At 41.6% G+C, this 16,861-nt stretch overlaps 1 protein-coding gene across 1 annotated transcript; it reads right to left on the reverse strand.

The window, feature by feature from the left end:
- Positions 1-820: 820 nt before the first annotated feature.
- LOC143419745 (uncharacterized) lies at positions 821-14,781 on the reverse strand. The gene is made up of 6 exons (XM_076887106.1): positions 14,580-14,781; positions 2,020-2,289; positions 1,695-1,940; positions 1,420-1,608; positions 1,117-1,215; positions 821-939 (listed from the first exon to the last, which is right to left on the reverse strand). The coding sequence occupies exons 1-6, from the start codon at positions 14,779-14,781 to the stop codon at positions 821-823; spliced, it is 1,125 nt and encodes a 374-aa protein (XP_076743221.1).
- Positions 14,782-16,861: the final 2,080 nt, after the last annotated feature.

Below are 16,861 nucleotides of genomic sequence, written 5' to 3' on the forward strand. Positions count from 1 at the left end.
ACCAAATGGTTTATATTTTTTTAGTTGTAGTGTTCTACCCAGTGTTACACAGTATTCAACAGCCTAGTATTCTGGATTGTTGGTTTAGCTTGCCTGTCTGACATCCCTACTCAATGACAGTAATTATTAGTGCAGAAACAAAACTTTGGACCACATATGTGGTCCTATCTGAGACTGCCAAATGAATGAGACTTCTAAATTAGAATGGAAACGTGAGGACATTTACTCTTTTGGGTTTTACTCTGTTCAGACTTAAAGACAAAGAGCAGCTGTACCTCTGATCGTCTTTTGGTTGATGGCTATTTGTCCATAAGTGACATCTTCAGTTCTCACTGCTGAGTACACCACAGCTGTATCAATGTCTGCTGAATAAAACATGTAAATTAGTTCAACAACAACAACTGCAATGAAATGATAGACTTTTTTATGTTTTTGCTAATTCCTTAAAACTCTGCTGTGAAACAACAGTTGACTAGAAAGAGGTCAAGTGTGAAAAAGGTCAACAACTACAAAGCTGCTATCTTCTGGTAATGCAAAATGTTGCACTTCACCAAGAATTATTTTAACCAAACCGCAACGCACAGCAGTGAGAAACATGGTCACGCTAACTGGTGCAACAGGAAGTTGCTTCTTTGGTTTTACAATGCGGACTTTAGAGAAGACAAAATAAATCATTATATCAAAAAGACATTTAGTCTGTTCAGCATGTCTATCTATACATTTCATATTAACTAAAATTTTATATAATAACAACTCATGGATGTTTGTTGTCTCATTCGGACACTCACTAGTCCTTCCTTTCCTCCCTCTTTCCTTCCTCTTAGCATAGAGTCTCAGGATTTGGGGTGAAACCTCCATGCATGTTCAGGAGCTTTCTTGCCTTGATGTCAGTGGCTTCTATCACCTTCTTTGCCAGTTTATTATCCCGGCAAGGCATAGCTATTAATTGCCCAGATCAGACCTACTCAGGACTTACCTTTTCCTCTGCAGGTAATTGGCAGTTAAAGCTTTCCTAGCAGCATCTTTATGGTTCCCATATCTATCTTCACAAGGTCGGCAGAAACAATTATTTCACAACTACCACCCATATTATGTGACAGAAAGACACAATTTTACCTCTGAGTTGTTTGATTGCCCTTTGGTGATGTTGTGATGATATGATGTCACTATATGTGATGCCTGTGGAGTTATCATTTGCAGCTTCTTGTTGTATAGCTGAAATAATAAAATTTAACAACTGTCATTACTCTTACTTGCATGAAGAAATTATTTTGGAACCCATTTCTATGTTTGTAATTTTCAACAATGTGCAATTACTTCAATGGGAAAAGAATGTCAATCCAACAAAGTAAAAATATTATTTTTTTTTAAATCATTCAGCAAACCCAATCTTGTAAGATCAGGAAGTCTGAGTCTCACCTTCAGGTTTTCTGTGAACACACTGTCTCACCAGCAGAACCAGTAACACCAGTAGAACCACAACACAGACTGATCCAACACATGTCAACACAGAGAGAACAGGAGGAAGAGTGATGAAGGTGGAACCAGGAGGAGAGGTGGATGTAGGTGGAGGTGTGGATGTAGGTGGAGGTGTGGTGGTGTGTTCCCCTAAAATAAAGCAAACACAGTCATTAAGTTGTCGTCACATTGTGAATGTTGAAAGCTGCAGAAACACAGACAGGTGAGTGTGTCACCTGTGACAGTGATCCAGCTGGATGGAGACTCTCCATGACCGCTGATGTCACACTTGTAGAGGCCTTCATCAGACCTGGAAACATGCTGGATGGTCATGTGACCTGTAGGCTGCTTCCTGATGAGGGAGCCATCTTTATAGAAAGCAGCTGTGAGGTTGGAGGGAGTGGTCTTTGTTTTACAGAGCAGAGTGACGTCATCTCCCTCCATCACAGGGAGGACAGGACTCTGCAGGATCACTGATCCACCTCAACACAGAGACAAACTACAGCATTTCATCCATTTACACACAGCTTCATCAACACTAACTCCACACACTCAGCTTACCAGTGACTGTCAGGTTAACCATGTTACTGATGGGACCCTCTCTGGACTCACACCAGTAAACTCCACTGTCTAATAGGATGATGTAAGTGACAATGCAGGAAGGATGAACTAAACTAGTTGGCGTTCCCCACTCCTCACATTCAGCTCTGGTTTCTGTGCTTGTGTTTCTCCTCAGAGTCCATCCAGCAGAGCCGTCGTTCTCCTCACAGCTCAGAGACACAAAGTCATATTCAAAGAACTGAGAGCTGCTGGGACTCACAGTCAGACGAGCTGTGAGGGTTAAAATGAAAAATCAATTCTCTGCTTTACAGCAATTTTCTCCTAACTATTATGGTTGTGAAATGTATTTTGCTTATTCACTTGTTTCAGTTTTGTATGCAAGCACCATTCTGAAACATGAACCCAATCAGGTCATATCAGTGAGCATTTCTCAGGTTTAAACTGTGACAGAAGAAGGTTACTGACCTTGGTTTGTTGTGCAGCTCAGCAGTGAGATCAGAACTAAAGAGAAATGACACTCAGGTTGATTTGAGGTGAACATAAAGAACAACTCCACACAAACAGCTGACAAATACACAAACTCGCCTCCCTGATATATCTGCTCATTTTCTCTTTGATGTCGCCAGCATGTTTCAGTAAGAGCATTCAGAGTACAACTCCAAGCATAGTGAAAGGGCTAAACTAAAATGTGGATATTTTATGACATTTTGTATTACAACATGTTATAACGTGCTTTAATAACACTGTAGGCTGACCTTTGGCCAATGTCCTTGATGCCTTACCTACTAAAATGGTGTATTTTATTATCTAGATGAGTAGCAGAATTGACTGAAATTATGATTTGTGAAAACTTTACATTTTAAGACATATTCATGCAGTTTGTGAGTGAAACTTTATGGCATTATTGTGACACCATATGGCATTGTACTAAAAAATATGTATATTTAGTTTCAAAGTTTTGTTTCAAAGCTCCCTCCATGCTCTTTCTATATTAATCAACATGGTTCATTGCATTTTTGAGCTTGGGCCCTAACAATGAGGGTCAAATGTTTGGCCAGCCTTGGTAACTCATTCCAAGGGCTACTATATAGATGTCAAGTTTAAAGATGATGCTTTTAAAAACAATTAAAAAAATATAACAGAAAAAAGAAAGAAATTGTTTGCAGTATACAGTTTTGTTTTTTACGTTGGGTGTGACCTTGACAGAAATCTTTACTGAAATTAAAGCAACTCAGTGATATATTTAAAATTGTGGATGTTCAGTTTTTAGCACTTAAACTCCCAGAGAGCAGCCATTTGGCTGACATGGACAGCCAGACATGGACAAACAAATTAAGTGAACTGATTACCTACGTCTTCCCTTGAGGGAGAAAATAAAATTCTGACATCAGAAAATAGGAAACTGTTTCAAAAATGAAATGCAATAAATAAAAAAATAGAGCTCAAGGAATATCTTTGGACTCTTTGGACTCTGTAAATGCTTGGAATAAAATACAAAAAATGTTTCCTTCTTAATCTGGGACTCTCCACCATTTGACCTTAGAACTGAAGAAGCTTCTCGAATGAGAGGTGAAACGTCTTCAAGCAACTTAAAGAAGTCCAGACGCTTTTCTTTGCAAGCTCCTTTGACTACGATGACCTGGATGACTGAGAACCTTCACAGACATATTTCCTTCTTATTATAGTTATCTCAAAATTGGGTCAGTATAAGCAAAATACCCACTGCATTTCAATAACACAGTAAAGTCATGTGTCCACTGTGCAGCTGTGTTGATATAATGAGTGAATGATTTGAGCTTTTCACTGCCTGCTGTGTTTCCTCGACTCCTGAGCAAAGATAAAGAGTCAGTTCAGACCTGCAGTTGGTCCTCGTGGTGTTTGAACTTGAATTCAGCCTGATTTGTTTTTCATGTCTTCTCCTCCATCATCAGTTATCAGGAGAGCAGACAGTCAAAGTACAAGAATTCAAACAAACACAGAGATTCTACTTACAGAGCAGACACAGCACAGATGTTTCCTTCATCGTCCTTCTCACTCATTTGAGCTTTTTTTCATTTCTGTCACTGACACCAAGTAATGCCCGCCCTCTTCCTCTGAGTCTGTGGTCCTTCTGTTGGTTCAAAGACAGTGAGTGGGTACTAAATTCTAAAATAAGAAAAAGGTGATTAAAATTGCCTTTTTACAGTTATCAGTTCCCTCAGATTAAAATAAATCATAAAAATTAAATGTCCTCTGCTCTCAGTGATCTGTAGTTTGGTTGATGAACAAATCCATGTCCATGTAGTGGACGTCCCCCTCAGTGAGAGAGGCAGATATGAGCTGAAACACAGGAATCAAACCAGGGACGCTGCTGTTATGGAGCTGAACTGGAACCATTCAGACACTGAGGCCCTCTGAACACATTTTAATTACAGCTGTGCAGAGACACACTGATGACTGACTGGAACACTATGATTCACATTTTACATGAACACCATCCTCACACATGTTTATATATGGCCACTAGAGGGAGATGTTGGACTTTAAACACTAACATGGATACAAGCAGATCATCAGTGATGCTTCCACATTTTGTTCTGGAGAATAAACAAGCTGAGCATTTGCAGTTCCTAATAAAATGTCTGCAGTTCATTTACCTCGTTTTAAAATATATGTTTAGTTAATTTAGTGTTCATAATTATTATGATCAGACCAAGTTTTTACATGTATGGGCATCCTGATCAGGCTGTCCAGTACAGGAAACATATTTAATAGTCAGTCAGGAGTAAAAAGTGCCCTCTTCCTGCAGGTTGTACTTTGCTGATCAACACATTAATCTCCAACAACTCGTTTGTATGTTGAGTGTTATTCAACGACAGTAAACATGAACATGAGAGAGAGGATTGATTATGTTAATAATGTTTAGAAAAGTTGTGTACAGTCTGATTATGATGATGATCAGATAACAGAGATAAAGATGAGGCTGATGGAGGCAGATGACTTTATAATCTGTTCAGTAACTAAGTTATAGTTGCAACAGTGGAAACAGTCATGTAATGTGCAAGTGATTGTTGTACCTCGACATTATATCCAGGTACACCAATCATCTGGATTTTCTTTGCTACACTTTTAGAAAGTTTGTCAGCCAGCTGCTTTCCCTTTATGCCAATATGTGCAGGAACCCACATTAACTTGATTGCTCTGCAATATTTGTATTGTGCTACTTGTTGGTAATGTGCTACTTGAATCTAAACATATTGAAACCTTCCTCACTCTGACTTCCTCTGCCCAATCTAGTGCCATCAGATTTGCCATTAGTTTTCCTGCTTAAACTGCTAAATTAACTGTCATTCTTCCATTTTTCGTAATATTTAAATCTGGAATAACAACAGATAACCTTAATATCAAGTGTTTTATAAGCATCTGTTAAGATTCTGACATATACTGAATATTCACTTTTTTATATATTTACCCACCTCTTTACTGTGTAGCTATCTAGGCAGTAACATGTCCAAGGATCCATGGCGGAACAACAGAAATAGCAATGGTGGGATGGATCATAATGTTCCTTATAGCTGTTTCTGTTTACTTATCCTGAATTATCCAACCAAACTACTGAGCTGTTTCGTTTTTCTTTGTTTTTGACAAGGTTGACATGATCTCAGCCTGTAACACAGAAATTGGAGTCTTAAGGCTTGATGATGAATTGTATCTAATTTCCTTAGTAAAATCTTTAAAGCTGAACCATAAATGGTAGATCCATAATCAAGAATTGATCTGATTATCCCTGTGTGGATAGACTTTAATGGCATTTTATCTGCACCCCATTCTCTGGCCCTCAGTCATCTAAATATATTTAAAATCCTTTTACATCTTGTTGTGCATATGTTTACTGCTAAAGCAGATTCCCAAATATTTAAAATGATTTTTTCTTTCTATAGCATTCTCATATAATTTAAGATTAATATGAAGACTGTATTCCTTATATGTAAAGATGATTCCCCTTGTTTTGGATAAAGAAAATCTAAAGCCCAGTTCTGAGGCCCAAGATTCTACATTGTGTAATGCCTCCTGTAAGTTGGCTTTGATGCATCCTATATTTCTTCTCCTCTTCCAAATAACACATTTATCTGCGCAAGGTGAGACACCCACAGACTTTTTTTTTATTGCTAAAAGTATAATTGATCATTGTTATAAAACTAGACTAACTCCCTTAAGGGGTACAAATTCTACTTGATAATTTGCACTTAATTCTTTCCCCTTTCTAGCACTAATACTTCTGTAAGAAATGTCTTATCCACTGAAACATTTTACCCTTGATCCCCACCTGTTTCATTTTAATCAATAATCCTTCTCTCTTTTTTTCTTTCCTGTCCCCATGCCTTGTGACCAATGTTTGCTTTGCTACTGCAGTTTACAGTTGTACTGTACATGTCTGCCCCCCCCCCCCCCACACACACACACACACACAAACCCCCGTTGTAAATCAATAAAATGTTGATCACAAAAAAATAATGCTTTTTTCTATAACATATCATATGCTTTCTTGACATCTAGAAACACTAGCCCAATGACGCGCACCTGCACTACAGCGATGTTAAAGCGGCAGAGTTTATTTTTACCTTTAGAAGATAAATTATTGAAATTAAAGAATGATATTCAGCGAGTTTAATTATTTTACAATGTAACACAAGTACATTGTAAGTAACTGTAATTAAAATATCTAAAAATGAACAGTACTCAGTTACTCTACTTTTTCAGTGGAAATAAATAACTCTCATGCTGTATTAAAAGCCAGTAAATAAAAATGCGTTTTAAGATAAGATTTAAAAAGATTGACAGTATGAGCCTGTCTGATGTATAGGGGTAAATTATTCCGCAGCTTAGGCGCTACGACTGCAAATGCTCGATCACCTCTATGAACCAGCCTCGACCTTGGTACAGCTAAAAGCAATGATCACTTGATCTAAGAGATCTAAGGGGGGTATAAGTCTGCAAGAGGTCAGACAAATACCCGGGAGCCTGTCCATTCAGGGCTTTGTAAGTCAACAATAAAATTTTAAAATTAATTCTGAAGCGGACAGGGAGCCAATGAAGGGAGGCAAGTACCGGGGAAATGTGTTCACATCTTTTAGTACGTGTCAGAAGACGAGCTGCAGCATTCTGTACCAACTGCAGCCTTGCCAGGCAGGTCTGGCTGACTCCAGCGTATAAGGAGTTACAATAGTCCAGCTGGGATATAATAAAAGCATGAATCGCTCGTTCAAAGTTTTTAAAAGATAAAAATGATCTCACCTTAGATAAAAGCCTCAGTTTGAAGAAAGACCGCTGTACGACTGAGCTAATTTGTTTTTCAAAGGTGAAATTGCTGTCAAATATAACCCCCAAATTTTTGGCATGTGATTTGACAAAAGGCTCAAGACTGTGCAGGTTAAAATTAGAAGTGTTGGGATTGCTGCTTGGTCCAAAAATGATCACTTCGGTTTTGTTCTCATTGAAGTTAAGGAAATTAGAGGCCATCCAGGATTTATCTTCACCGAGACACTGAAGTAAGGGTTCTAGTGAGGCAGGACTGTTTCCCTTCAATTGAAGATAGATCTGAGTATCATCGGCATATGAATGAAAACAAATGTTATATTTTCTAAAAATTAGACCTAAAGGCAGCATATAAATAGAGAACAATATTGGCCCCAGTATAGATCCCTGGGGAACACCACAAGTAAGGGGAGCTGAGGAAGAGATAAAATCGCCAAAACTCACAGAGAAGGTCCTGTCAGACAGGTATGACCTGAACCACTCTAATGGGGTGCCCTTTACACCACAATGCTCCAACCGTGAGATTAAAATGCTGTGGTCAACAGTATCGAAGGCTGCGGTCAGATCTAAAAGCAGAAGTACAGCTGAGTCACCTGAGTCAGTGGCTAATAAAAGATCATTAAGAACTTTTAAAAGTGCAGTTTCTGTGCTATGAAGAGTTTTAAAACCAGACTGAAACCGCTCGAGAACATTGTGTCCATTTAGAAAAGATTGCAGCTGAACAAACACAATCTTTTCCAAAATTTTCGACAGGAAGGGGAGCTTTGAAATAGGCCTGAAGTTAGTGAGGACGGAGGAGTCAAGATTAGGTTTTTTAAGTACAGGCTGTACAACAGCATGTTTAAAACAGGCTGGCACAACACCTGAGCTAAGGCTGCTATAAAAATAGCTAAAATGTCAGAACTGACAACCTTAAAAATCTTTTTTAGAAGATGTGTTGGAATAATGTCATTTGGACACGATGATGTCTTTGTGCCACTACATACTTCCTCCACCTGATCAAGACACACAGGCTCAAACTGATCAAAAACAGCAGAGCAGGTGAATATTTTAGACACGTCATGTGAAGGCAGGGCGATCATAGATCGAAGCTGTTTTATCTTATTGATAAAAAACTGCAAGAACCTTTCACAGGTGTCTGAGGAACTATTAATACAAGAAGCTGGGGAAATATTCAGGGCAGAGTCAATAATTGAAAAAAGAACCCGAGGATTATTGGAGCTATTCTCAATAACATTAGAAAGAAACCTTGACTTTTCTGCTTTAACAATGTCCTGATACCTGTACAGACTGTCTCTCAACATGAGAAAGGACACCTGCAGCCCATCTTTTTTCCACTTACGTTCAGCCTTCCTGCACTCTCATCTGGCTGAACGAGTGGCCTTATTTATCCATGGGTCTGGTCGTGGTTTCGAACTTATAGTTTTAAAAGGAGCGACCTCATCAAGGACAGTTTTGCATTTATCATAGAAATTAACTGTCATTTCCTCGGTACAAAAGCCAAGGGGAGATGTTAAAACTTTTTTAAAAGCAATAGAAAATTGTTCTGTTGTAGATGGGTTAAAAACATGACAATGACGTGTTGAAATAAGAGGTGTAAAATGGCGGAGAGATAAAAGTATGTCAAACACAACAGGGCAGTGATCAGAAAAAACAGCATCACATATTTCCATGTTTAGGACCGGTAACCCTAGAGACAGCACAAGATCCAATGTATGACCCTGTTTCTGGGTTGGCCCTGACACAAGTTGAACAAGACTGAAGGAGTCTATCAAGCTTAAAAAGTCTCTGGCCAGTGAATTAGAGGTACAACACACATGAATATTAAAATCTCCAACGATTAAGATTCGATTGTAGCTTGGCACAGTTCCAGCTAAGAAGTTTGAAAAGTCTTGGGTAATCAGGGTGTACACCCCACCACTGGCATCGTTGCCCACCTCTCAATTTTAAATACACGTAGACATTGAGGGCTAGCAGGAGGGACCATGCGCTTACCTGCTGCTCTCTGGCAGGTAGCTCCAAGCCCTCCTGGGTTTTAAATGCACCTTAGAACACACATGCATCAACATTACAATGAGCGGGTGGAGGGAGGTTTGGAGTCTTCTCTCACCCCCATTCTCTGCGACCTGCTGGAGCAGGGGGGCTAGGACTAGGAGGAGGAGTTGGCCGTCCGACTGCGGTCTGGAGTGTGGAGCCTTCCTGCTGCTGCGGAGTCGGGGCGGTCTGCCTCCCCCCACCGCAGGGAAAAGGGAAACACCACCTGGGTCTGGGTGCAGTTCCCCCCTCCAGGGGCGGGGGCACCTAGACCCGGTTTGTAGAGTACGCTTGGGGAGTGTGATCGTGTGTACAACGTCTCTTTATGTCTGTCTCCACGTTGGTTGAGTGTGGAGTAAGTGCATATGAGAGCATGAGGGTGGGAATGGATGTTTGTATCTGTGTGTGCCTGTATTTCTGTGTCTACAGTGGGGCAAAAAAGTATTTAGTCAGCCACCGATTGTGCAAGTTCCCCCACTTAAAATGATGACAGAGGTCAGTAATTTGCACCAGAGGTACACTTCAACTGTGAGAGACAGAATGTGAAAAAAAAATCCATGAATCCACATGGTAGAATTTGTAAAGAATTTATTCGTAAATCAGGGTGGAAAATAAGTATTTGGTCACCTCAAACATGGAAAATCTCTGGCTCTCACAGACCTGTAACGTCTTCTGTAAGACGCTTTTCTGTCCCCCACTCGTTACCTGTATGAATGGCACCTGTTTGAACTAGAGATGGACCGATCCGATATTACGTATCGGTATCGGTCCGATACTGACCTAAATTACTGGATCGGATATCGGAGAAAAATAAAAAATGTAATCCGATCCATTAAATATCACGAAAGCACCTCACAAAACTTGCAACACGCCGTAACTCACCTCAGAACGTATGCATCACGTGATAGAGCAGCTGTGGCATGCAGGACCTGTCGGTGGTCTGGATAGCATGTGGAGCTTCGCTAGCAACCTGGCATTTCATCTCCGACAAAGTTATCCCCGAGAGAAGTAAAGCAAGTGTGTAAGTCCATCTCTGAATGTTTGTAAAGCATTCCCATGTTAAGCTTAACAAGCGACTGCCTCTCGCTCTCCGGCTGCTACTTCAATCGTGAAACTGCTTAAATCAGCTGATCGGCTTTTCTGTCGCGAGTCTGTCTCTCGTTTGTTTTTGGTCCACTTTGCGCCAGAAAGAGCAAACCAGCGGCTGAACAACAGGAGCACGTTTAAGCTTGATAAGCTGTTGTTAGAATTTATTTAATATTAATTTCTACACCAGGATCTTTTTCTACGTAGCTGACGGCTGGTAACTGTGCAGGGGCGGATCTAGCAAAGTTTAGCCAGGGGGGCCGATAGGGCATTAACTGGGAAAAGGGGGCACAAAGACATACTTTTCTTTCTTATTCTCATTTAAAATGTCGAGCTTTTAATAAATAATTATCTGACACCCAAAGTTTTAATTTGATGTAAAATGAATAGAAGTCAATTACTGTACATAGTGACTATTAAGTCTAATATATATACCCTAGTAAGCTATAGTACTTTTTACTTTGGGAAGGTACCATCTGTGCAGTCTGCAATTTTGTTGAAGAAAGATGTTGAATCTATTTAATATTTCTTGAAAAATAATTGATTTCTGTGCATTTTTTTTCACACTGCATCAAATTAAGGTTGATTACGTCGATTAAGCATCATGAGGTGGCGCGTGAGGGGTGGTTCCTTATTTTTTATTTATTTATTTTTGTTGTTGCTGGGAGTTGGAACCCTATTAGTTAGGTTGCTTAATATTTACGCTAAGGGGCGATCGTGGCTCAAGAGTTGGGAGTTCGCCTTGTAATCGGAAGGTTGCCGGTTCGAGCCCCGGCTTGGACAGACTCGGTCGTTGTGTCCTTGGGCAAGACACTTCACCCGTTGCCTACTGGTGGTGGTCAGAGGGCCCGGTGGCGCCAGTGTCCGGCAGCCTCGCCTCTGTCAGTGCGCCCCAGGGTGGCTGTGGCTACAATGTAGCTTGTCATCACCAGTGTGTGAATGGGTGGATGACAGGTTGTGTAAAGCGCTTTGGGGTCCTTAGGGACTAGAAAAGCGCTATACAAATACAGGCCATTTACCATAAAATACCAGAATAGGGAGGATGGTGTAGGTCTAAGTTTATTAGATTGATCAGTATTGCTGAACTATGAAATATTTTTTTTGTATACAGGTATAACAGAATAGCTTTAGTGTAGTTGTTGTTTTAAACTTGAGTATGAACTTGCAGACTTGCAAAATGCAGCAAGATATTTTAAAAAACAGTTTTGTTGATTAAAAAACACTATATCGGATTCATATCGGTATCGGCAGATATCCAAATTTATGATATCGGTATCGGTATCGGACATAAAAAAGTGGTATCGTGCCATCTCTAGTTTGAACTCATCATCTGTATAAAAGACACCTGTCCACAGCCTCAAACAGTCAGACTCCAAACTCCGCCATGGCCAAGACCAAAGAGCTTTCGAAGGACACCAGGAAAAGTATTGTAGACCTGCACCAGACTGGGAAGAGTGAATCTACAATAGGCAAGCAGCTTGGTGTGAAAAAATCAACTGTGGGAGCAATCATCAGAAAATGGAAGACATACAAGACCACTGATAATCTCCCTCGATCTGGGGCTCCACGCAAGATCTCATCCCGTGGGGTCAAAATGATCATGAGAACGGTGAGCAAAGATCCCAGAACCACACGGGGGGACCTGGTGAATGACCTGCAGAGAGCTGGGACCAAAGTAACAAAGGTCACCATCAGTAACACACTACAACGGCAGGGAATCAAATCCCGCAGTGCCAGACGTGTTCCGCTGCTGAAGCCAGTGCATGTCCAGGCCCGTCTGAAGTTTGCCAGAGAGCACATGGATGATACAGCAGAGGATTGGGAGAATGTCATGTGGTCAGATGAATCCAAAGTAGAACTTTTTGCTATAAACTCAACTCGTCGTGTTTGGAGGACGAAGAATACTGAGTTGCATCCCAAGAACACCATACCTACTGTGAAGCATGGGGGTGGAAACATCATGCTATGGGGCTGTTTTTCTGCCAAGGGGACAGGACGACTGATCCGTGTTAAGGACAGAATGAATGGGGCCATGTATCGTGAGATTTTGAGCCAAAACCACCTTCCATCAGTGAGAACTTTGAAGATGAAACGAGGCTGGGTCTTCCAACATGACAATGATCCAAAACACACCGCCCGGGCAACAAAGGAGTGGCTCCGTAAGAAGCATTTGAAAGTCCTGGAGTGGCCTAGCCAGTCTCCAGACCTCAACCCCATAGAAAATCTGTGGCGGGAGTTGAAAGTCCGTGTTGCTCGGCGACAGCCCCAAAACATCACTGCTCTCGAGAAGATCTGCATGGAGGAATGGGCCAAAATACCAGCTACTGTGTGTGCAAACCTGGTAAAGACCTATAGTAAACGTTTGACCTCTGTTATTGCCAACAAAGGTTATGTTACAAAGTATTGAGTTGTATTTTTGTTATTGACCAAATACTTATTTTCCACCCTGATTTACGAATAAATTCTTTACAAATCCTACCATGTGGAGTCATGGATTTTTTTTTCACATTCTGTCTCTCACAGTTGAAGTGTACCTCTGGTGCAAATTACTGACCTCTGTCATCATTTTAGGTGGGGGAACTTGCACAATCGGTGGCTGACTAAATACTTTTTTGCCCCACTGTATATGTCAGGTTGGGTGTCAGGCGCCACCTCTCTGGGGACATCTCAGGCCCTCCAAGGTTTGGAGGCCTATCTCCCCCTACCACCACTTCCCCTGCCAGTGGCGGACCCCCTCAGACATCGGTGCGTTGGTGGTTCTTTGTGTCCGGGGATGGGCGTCCAGGTACACACCGGCTCACTCCTTGACGGCCGCTTATCGGGGCCTGGAGCCTGGGGCTCGCTCGGGCCACTTCGGAGGTGGGGTGCCCCCGGCCTCTCGGCCTGGGGCTCGGTCACTCAGGCGCAGCTGGCTGCCGGCGGAGCTCACGGGCGCGTCACTGCAACTCCCCCTGGCTTCTGCTCCACGGCTGCTGAGTGAGCCCTCATCTGTGACTCTCCTCAGCTCTTTCCGGGACAGTGGCACAGCTGCCCCTCTGTTGGTCTTCCTTGGTCTCTTGTGTTCTGGGGGCCTCTGGATGTCTGGAGTTTTGATCTCCTCCACACCTGCTTCACGCCCTGGAGGACGGGGCTGTGGCCCCCCCACACCCTCTAGCAGATTATTACATGAAGGAACCTTTTAAAAAACAAAAAACAAGCGCGTCCATGCTCACAGGTGTACACACGGGTGATCACACCCACAAACTACACCCTTTTTGGCTCCTACCTCAAAGCACACTGTGTTCTGTTGATCTTATGTGCTGCACAATAATGTTTAACATTTAGTATTTACTGTCATATTCCCATATATCATTGTGATGTTGTTTATTCTATTACTCTTGTTCTCTTCTGCTTGCTTTCTTTTTTCTTTCTCAGCAGGTGATCCAGGTGATTGATATATGCATTTTTTTTTCTCTGCCCGTTCTGTTGGGTTTTGTCTTTTGCCCTTCTCCCCCGTCCCTCTTCTCAGCTGTTTCTCTTTCCCTCTTTCTTTCTCCCCTTCTTTACCCCAGTCAAGTCTGTCCCGTATTCAGTAAGTGAAAATAAAATAAACAATAAAAGGTGAATCAAATGGACCATTACGACAAGGCTGGGATGGTCAGTTTGGTAAAGTAAATCCGTTGGGCATCTTTCTTTGCCTTTAGACAACAATTCTGATGGCAAAAGAGCCAAACGGGACAGGCCAAAAAAAAAAAAAAAAAAAGAAAAGTCTTGGGTAAAATCCGTGTGGTATTTTGGAGGTCTGTATACAGCTGCAACGAGTGTCGGGCGGGGATGCCCCAATTCAAACGCCAGAAGTTCAAAACTAGAATATGAGTCAGTCAAGAGGTGTTTGCAAGAGAGCTTCTTCCTAAAAACAGCTGCCACTCCACCACCACGCCCAGTGATCCTCGGCACATTAAGATACTCACAGTCATGCAGTAAAAGTTCAGTAAAACAACTGGACTCACCGACTCTCTGCCAAGTTTCCATTAAAAGCATTAGATCCAGCTCCCGATCGGTAAAAAAGTCCTTAAGAATAAAAGTTTTATTTGCTAGCGATCGTGCATTAACAAGACTTAATCTCAGTGGTACAGGTGGCTCAGCGGCCGATGTGGGTGCCCGACCTATCGGCCGTAGATTCTGAGGGTTTACTCCACCTGAGCGAAGACGGGGGGACACACGCTGGCGTGGGGTTATTGTCGTAAGCCCGACAACAGGTGTCAGGTAGGTGTAAGCCGTGTCCAGAGAGTGCCAGTAGTTGACGCGGTCAAATCCAGTTGGGATAGGGTGAGGTATTTTTCGAAATTGTGTCCAGGTAGCCTTCATTCTCACCAATAAGCCACTGCGTTTCCCACGGCGTCTACGGCGCCCTCTCAGTTGAGGTAGCGCCGGAACGCAACGGAGACAAGCTAGAACTCCTGACAGGAGTGGTGGGGAGAAGGTTCCCTGATATCCACGATTGCAATAAAGAGTTTTTAACTGAGAGGATCTTATAGCAGCAGCATTTGACGATCATATACAAGCAGAGAGTTAGCATGTTTTAAAACAAAGTAAAAATAAAACACTAGTACAAACAGAATCAGACGGCAAGCCGTACACACTGGCGCCATCTTGATGCCTTATAAAGGACAGTAACTTAGTTAACTTAGTAAGGTGTTACACCCAACACTGCTTAGGATACAGTAGCATATTTACAAATGGGGTTGCTATAAACTACAAAAAAGGAAAGGTGAGGAAAAACTTCATATTTGTCTATGTTCCAGCCTCTGTGATTTCTACATAGTAACATCTGCTTTAATATTTACACCTCTGATGAAATTTTATTTTGATACCAAGATTGTTTGCTCAGAGTCAATAATTGCAGATAAATACTTTATTCACTGACATGTTTAACCCTTTAAGTATTTTTTTAGTATTTAGTATTTATTTATTTATTGTCATTGTCAAGAACAATGAAATTGCGTTTGGGGCTTCCATACAACCCAAAAAAAAGAAGAAAATAATAAATACCCCTTAAAACCCAAGTGTACATATTTAACCCAGTGTGACTCCAATGCAATAAGACAATCCTTAGCAATAATGTTTGTAGAAATTCAGACAAAGACCTGAGAAACATGACAAAATACAACAATGCAACCCATTCAATATTATTGTACTGTGAGATATGATATCAGATATGATAGTTATCTATTTAAGAAAGAGGGGGGGAGGGGGGGGGGCAGGAGGGGGAAGAGAATAAAGATATGATGCACCAATGCAGACCAGTTCATTGCTATTAAGAAGTTGGATATGGTTATTGTCCGTGAGAGGGGGGCAGAGAGTTCAGGAGCCTCACAGCCTGTGGATACAGGCTGTTGGCCAGTCTGGATGTTCTGGCCTGTATAGACCTGTACCTTCTCCCTGAGGGCAGCAGATGGAAAAGGTGGCGTGCAGGGTGATGTTGGTCCCGCAGGATACTGTGCACCCTCCTCAGACAGCGAGTGGGGAAGATATTACTAATCTCTGGCAGACTTGTTCCAATAATTCTGCCAGCTTCCTTCACCACCCGCTGGAGTGCTTGCTGATCGGCCTTGGTGCAGCTGGGGAACCACACTAGAAATCCATACGTCAGAACGCTGCTGATGGCACAGTTGTAGAAGTTCAACATCAGAGATCTGGGAATGTGTGCACTCCGCAGTCTCCTCAGGTAGTAGAGGCGCTGTTGGGCCTTCCGTACAACTGAGGTGATATGGTTGCCCCAGGACAGGTCCTCGGTCACAGTTACCCCCAAGAATTTAAAACTGCTCACCCTCTCCACCGCCTCACTGCCAATGAAGAGAGGCAGATGGTTGTTATGACCCCTCTTCCGGAAATCTACAATGATCTCCTTGGTCTTTTTGGTGTTTAAGACCAAGTTATTGTCGTGGCACCATGACTCTAGTTGTTGCACCTCTGTCCTATAGTTTGTCTCATCATTGTTGGATATAAGACCTACCATAGAACCAAGTCCGCCAGAGCTTATATTATATTTTTACATGCTGTGGAGCCATTTTTGGGAGCATTTCAAGTTGCTATACATCAATACAACCATTATAGCCCAAATTTCAATAATATGTCTGCATTAAGTGCACAGTAATTACATAAATTGCAAAAAGTGCAATAAACTACAAAAAAATTTAAAATCGTTTTTGTTTTTTTAACATATATTTCTAGTTAGAGAAATTTAAGAGGCTTATCCCTCAAAACCCTAAATACATAAAAGTTGCACAAAATAGTTTCCCACCACAGAAAATTTATTTTGAGTGTCTTCATAGTTAAATTTTGAAATACACCAATTTTTATACACTGCAGGAAAAACGAAAATAAATATTATAGTACAAATTTGCAAAAAAGCAGCATATGCATCAAAATAAACTATTTCCAGCAG

Source organism: Maylandia zebra, linkage group LG7 (genome assembly GCF_041146795.1).
Source record: "Maylandia zebra isolate NMK-2024a linkage group LG7, Mzebra_GT3a, whole genome shotgun sequence".
In the NCBI taxonomy this organism is placed as follows: domain Eukaryota; kingdom Metazoa; phylum Chordata; class Actinopteri; order Cichliformes; family Cichlidae; genus Maylandia; species Maylandia zebra.

Excerpts from the sequence above, each read along its gene's own strand:
- LOC143419745 (XM_076887106.1), bottom strand. The coding sequence starts at position 14,781 with ATGAAGGCTACCTGGACACAATTTCGAAAAATACCTCACCCTATCCCA. Across the intron at positions 1,216-1,419 it reads TGTTCACAGAAAACCTGAAG|CTATACAACAAGAAGCTGCA; the intron begins GTGAGACTCAGA and ends TTATTATTTCAG. Across the intron at positions 940-1,116 it reads GGCAATCAAACAACTCAGAG|CTATGCCTTGCCGGGATAAT; the intron begins GTAAAATTGTGT and ends GGCAATTAATAG.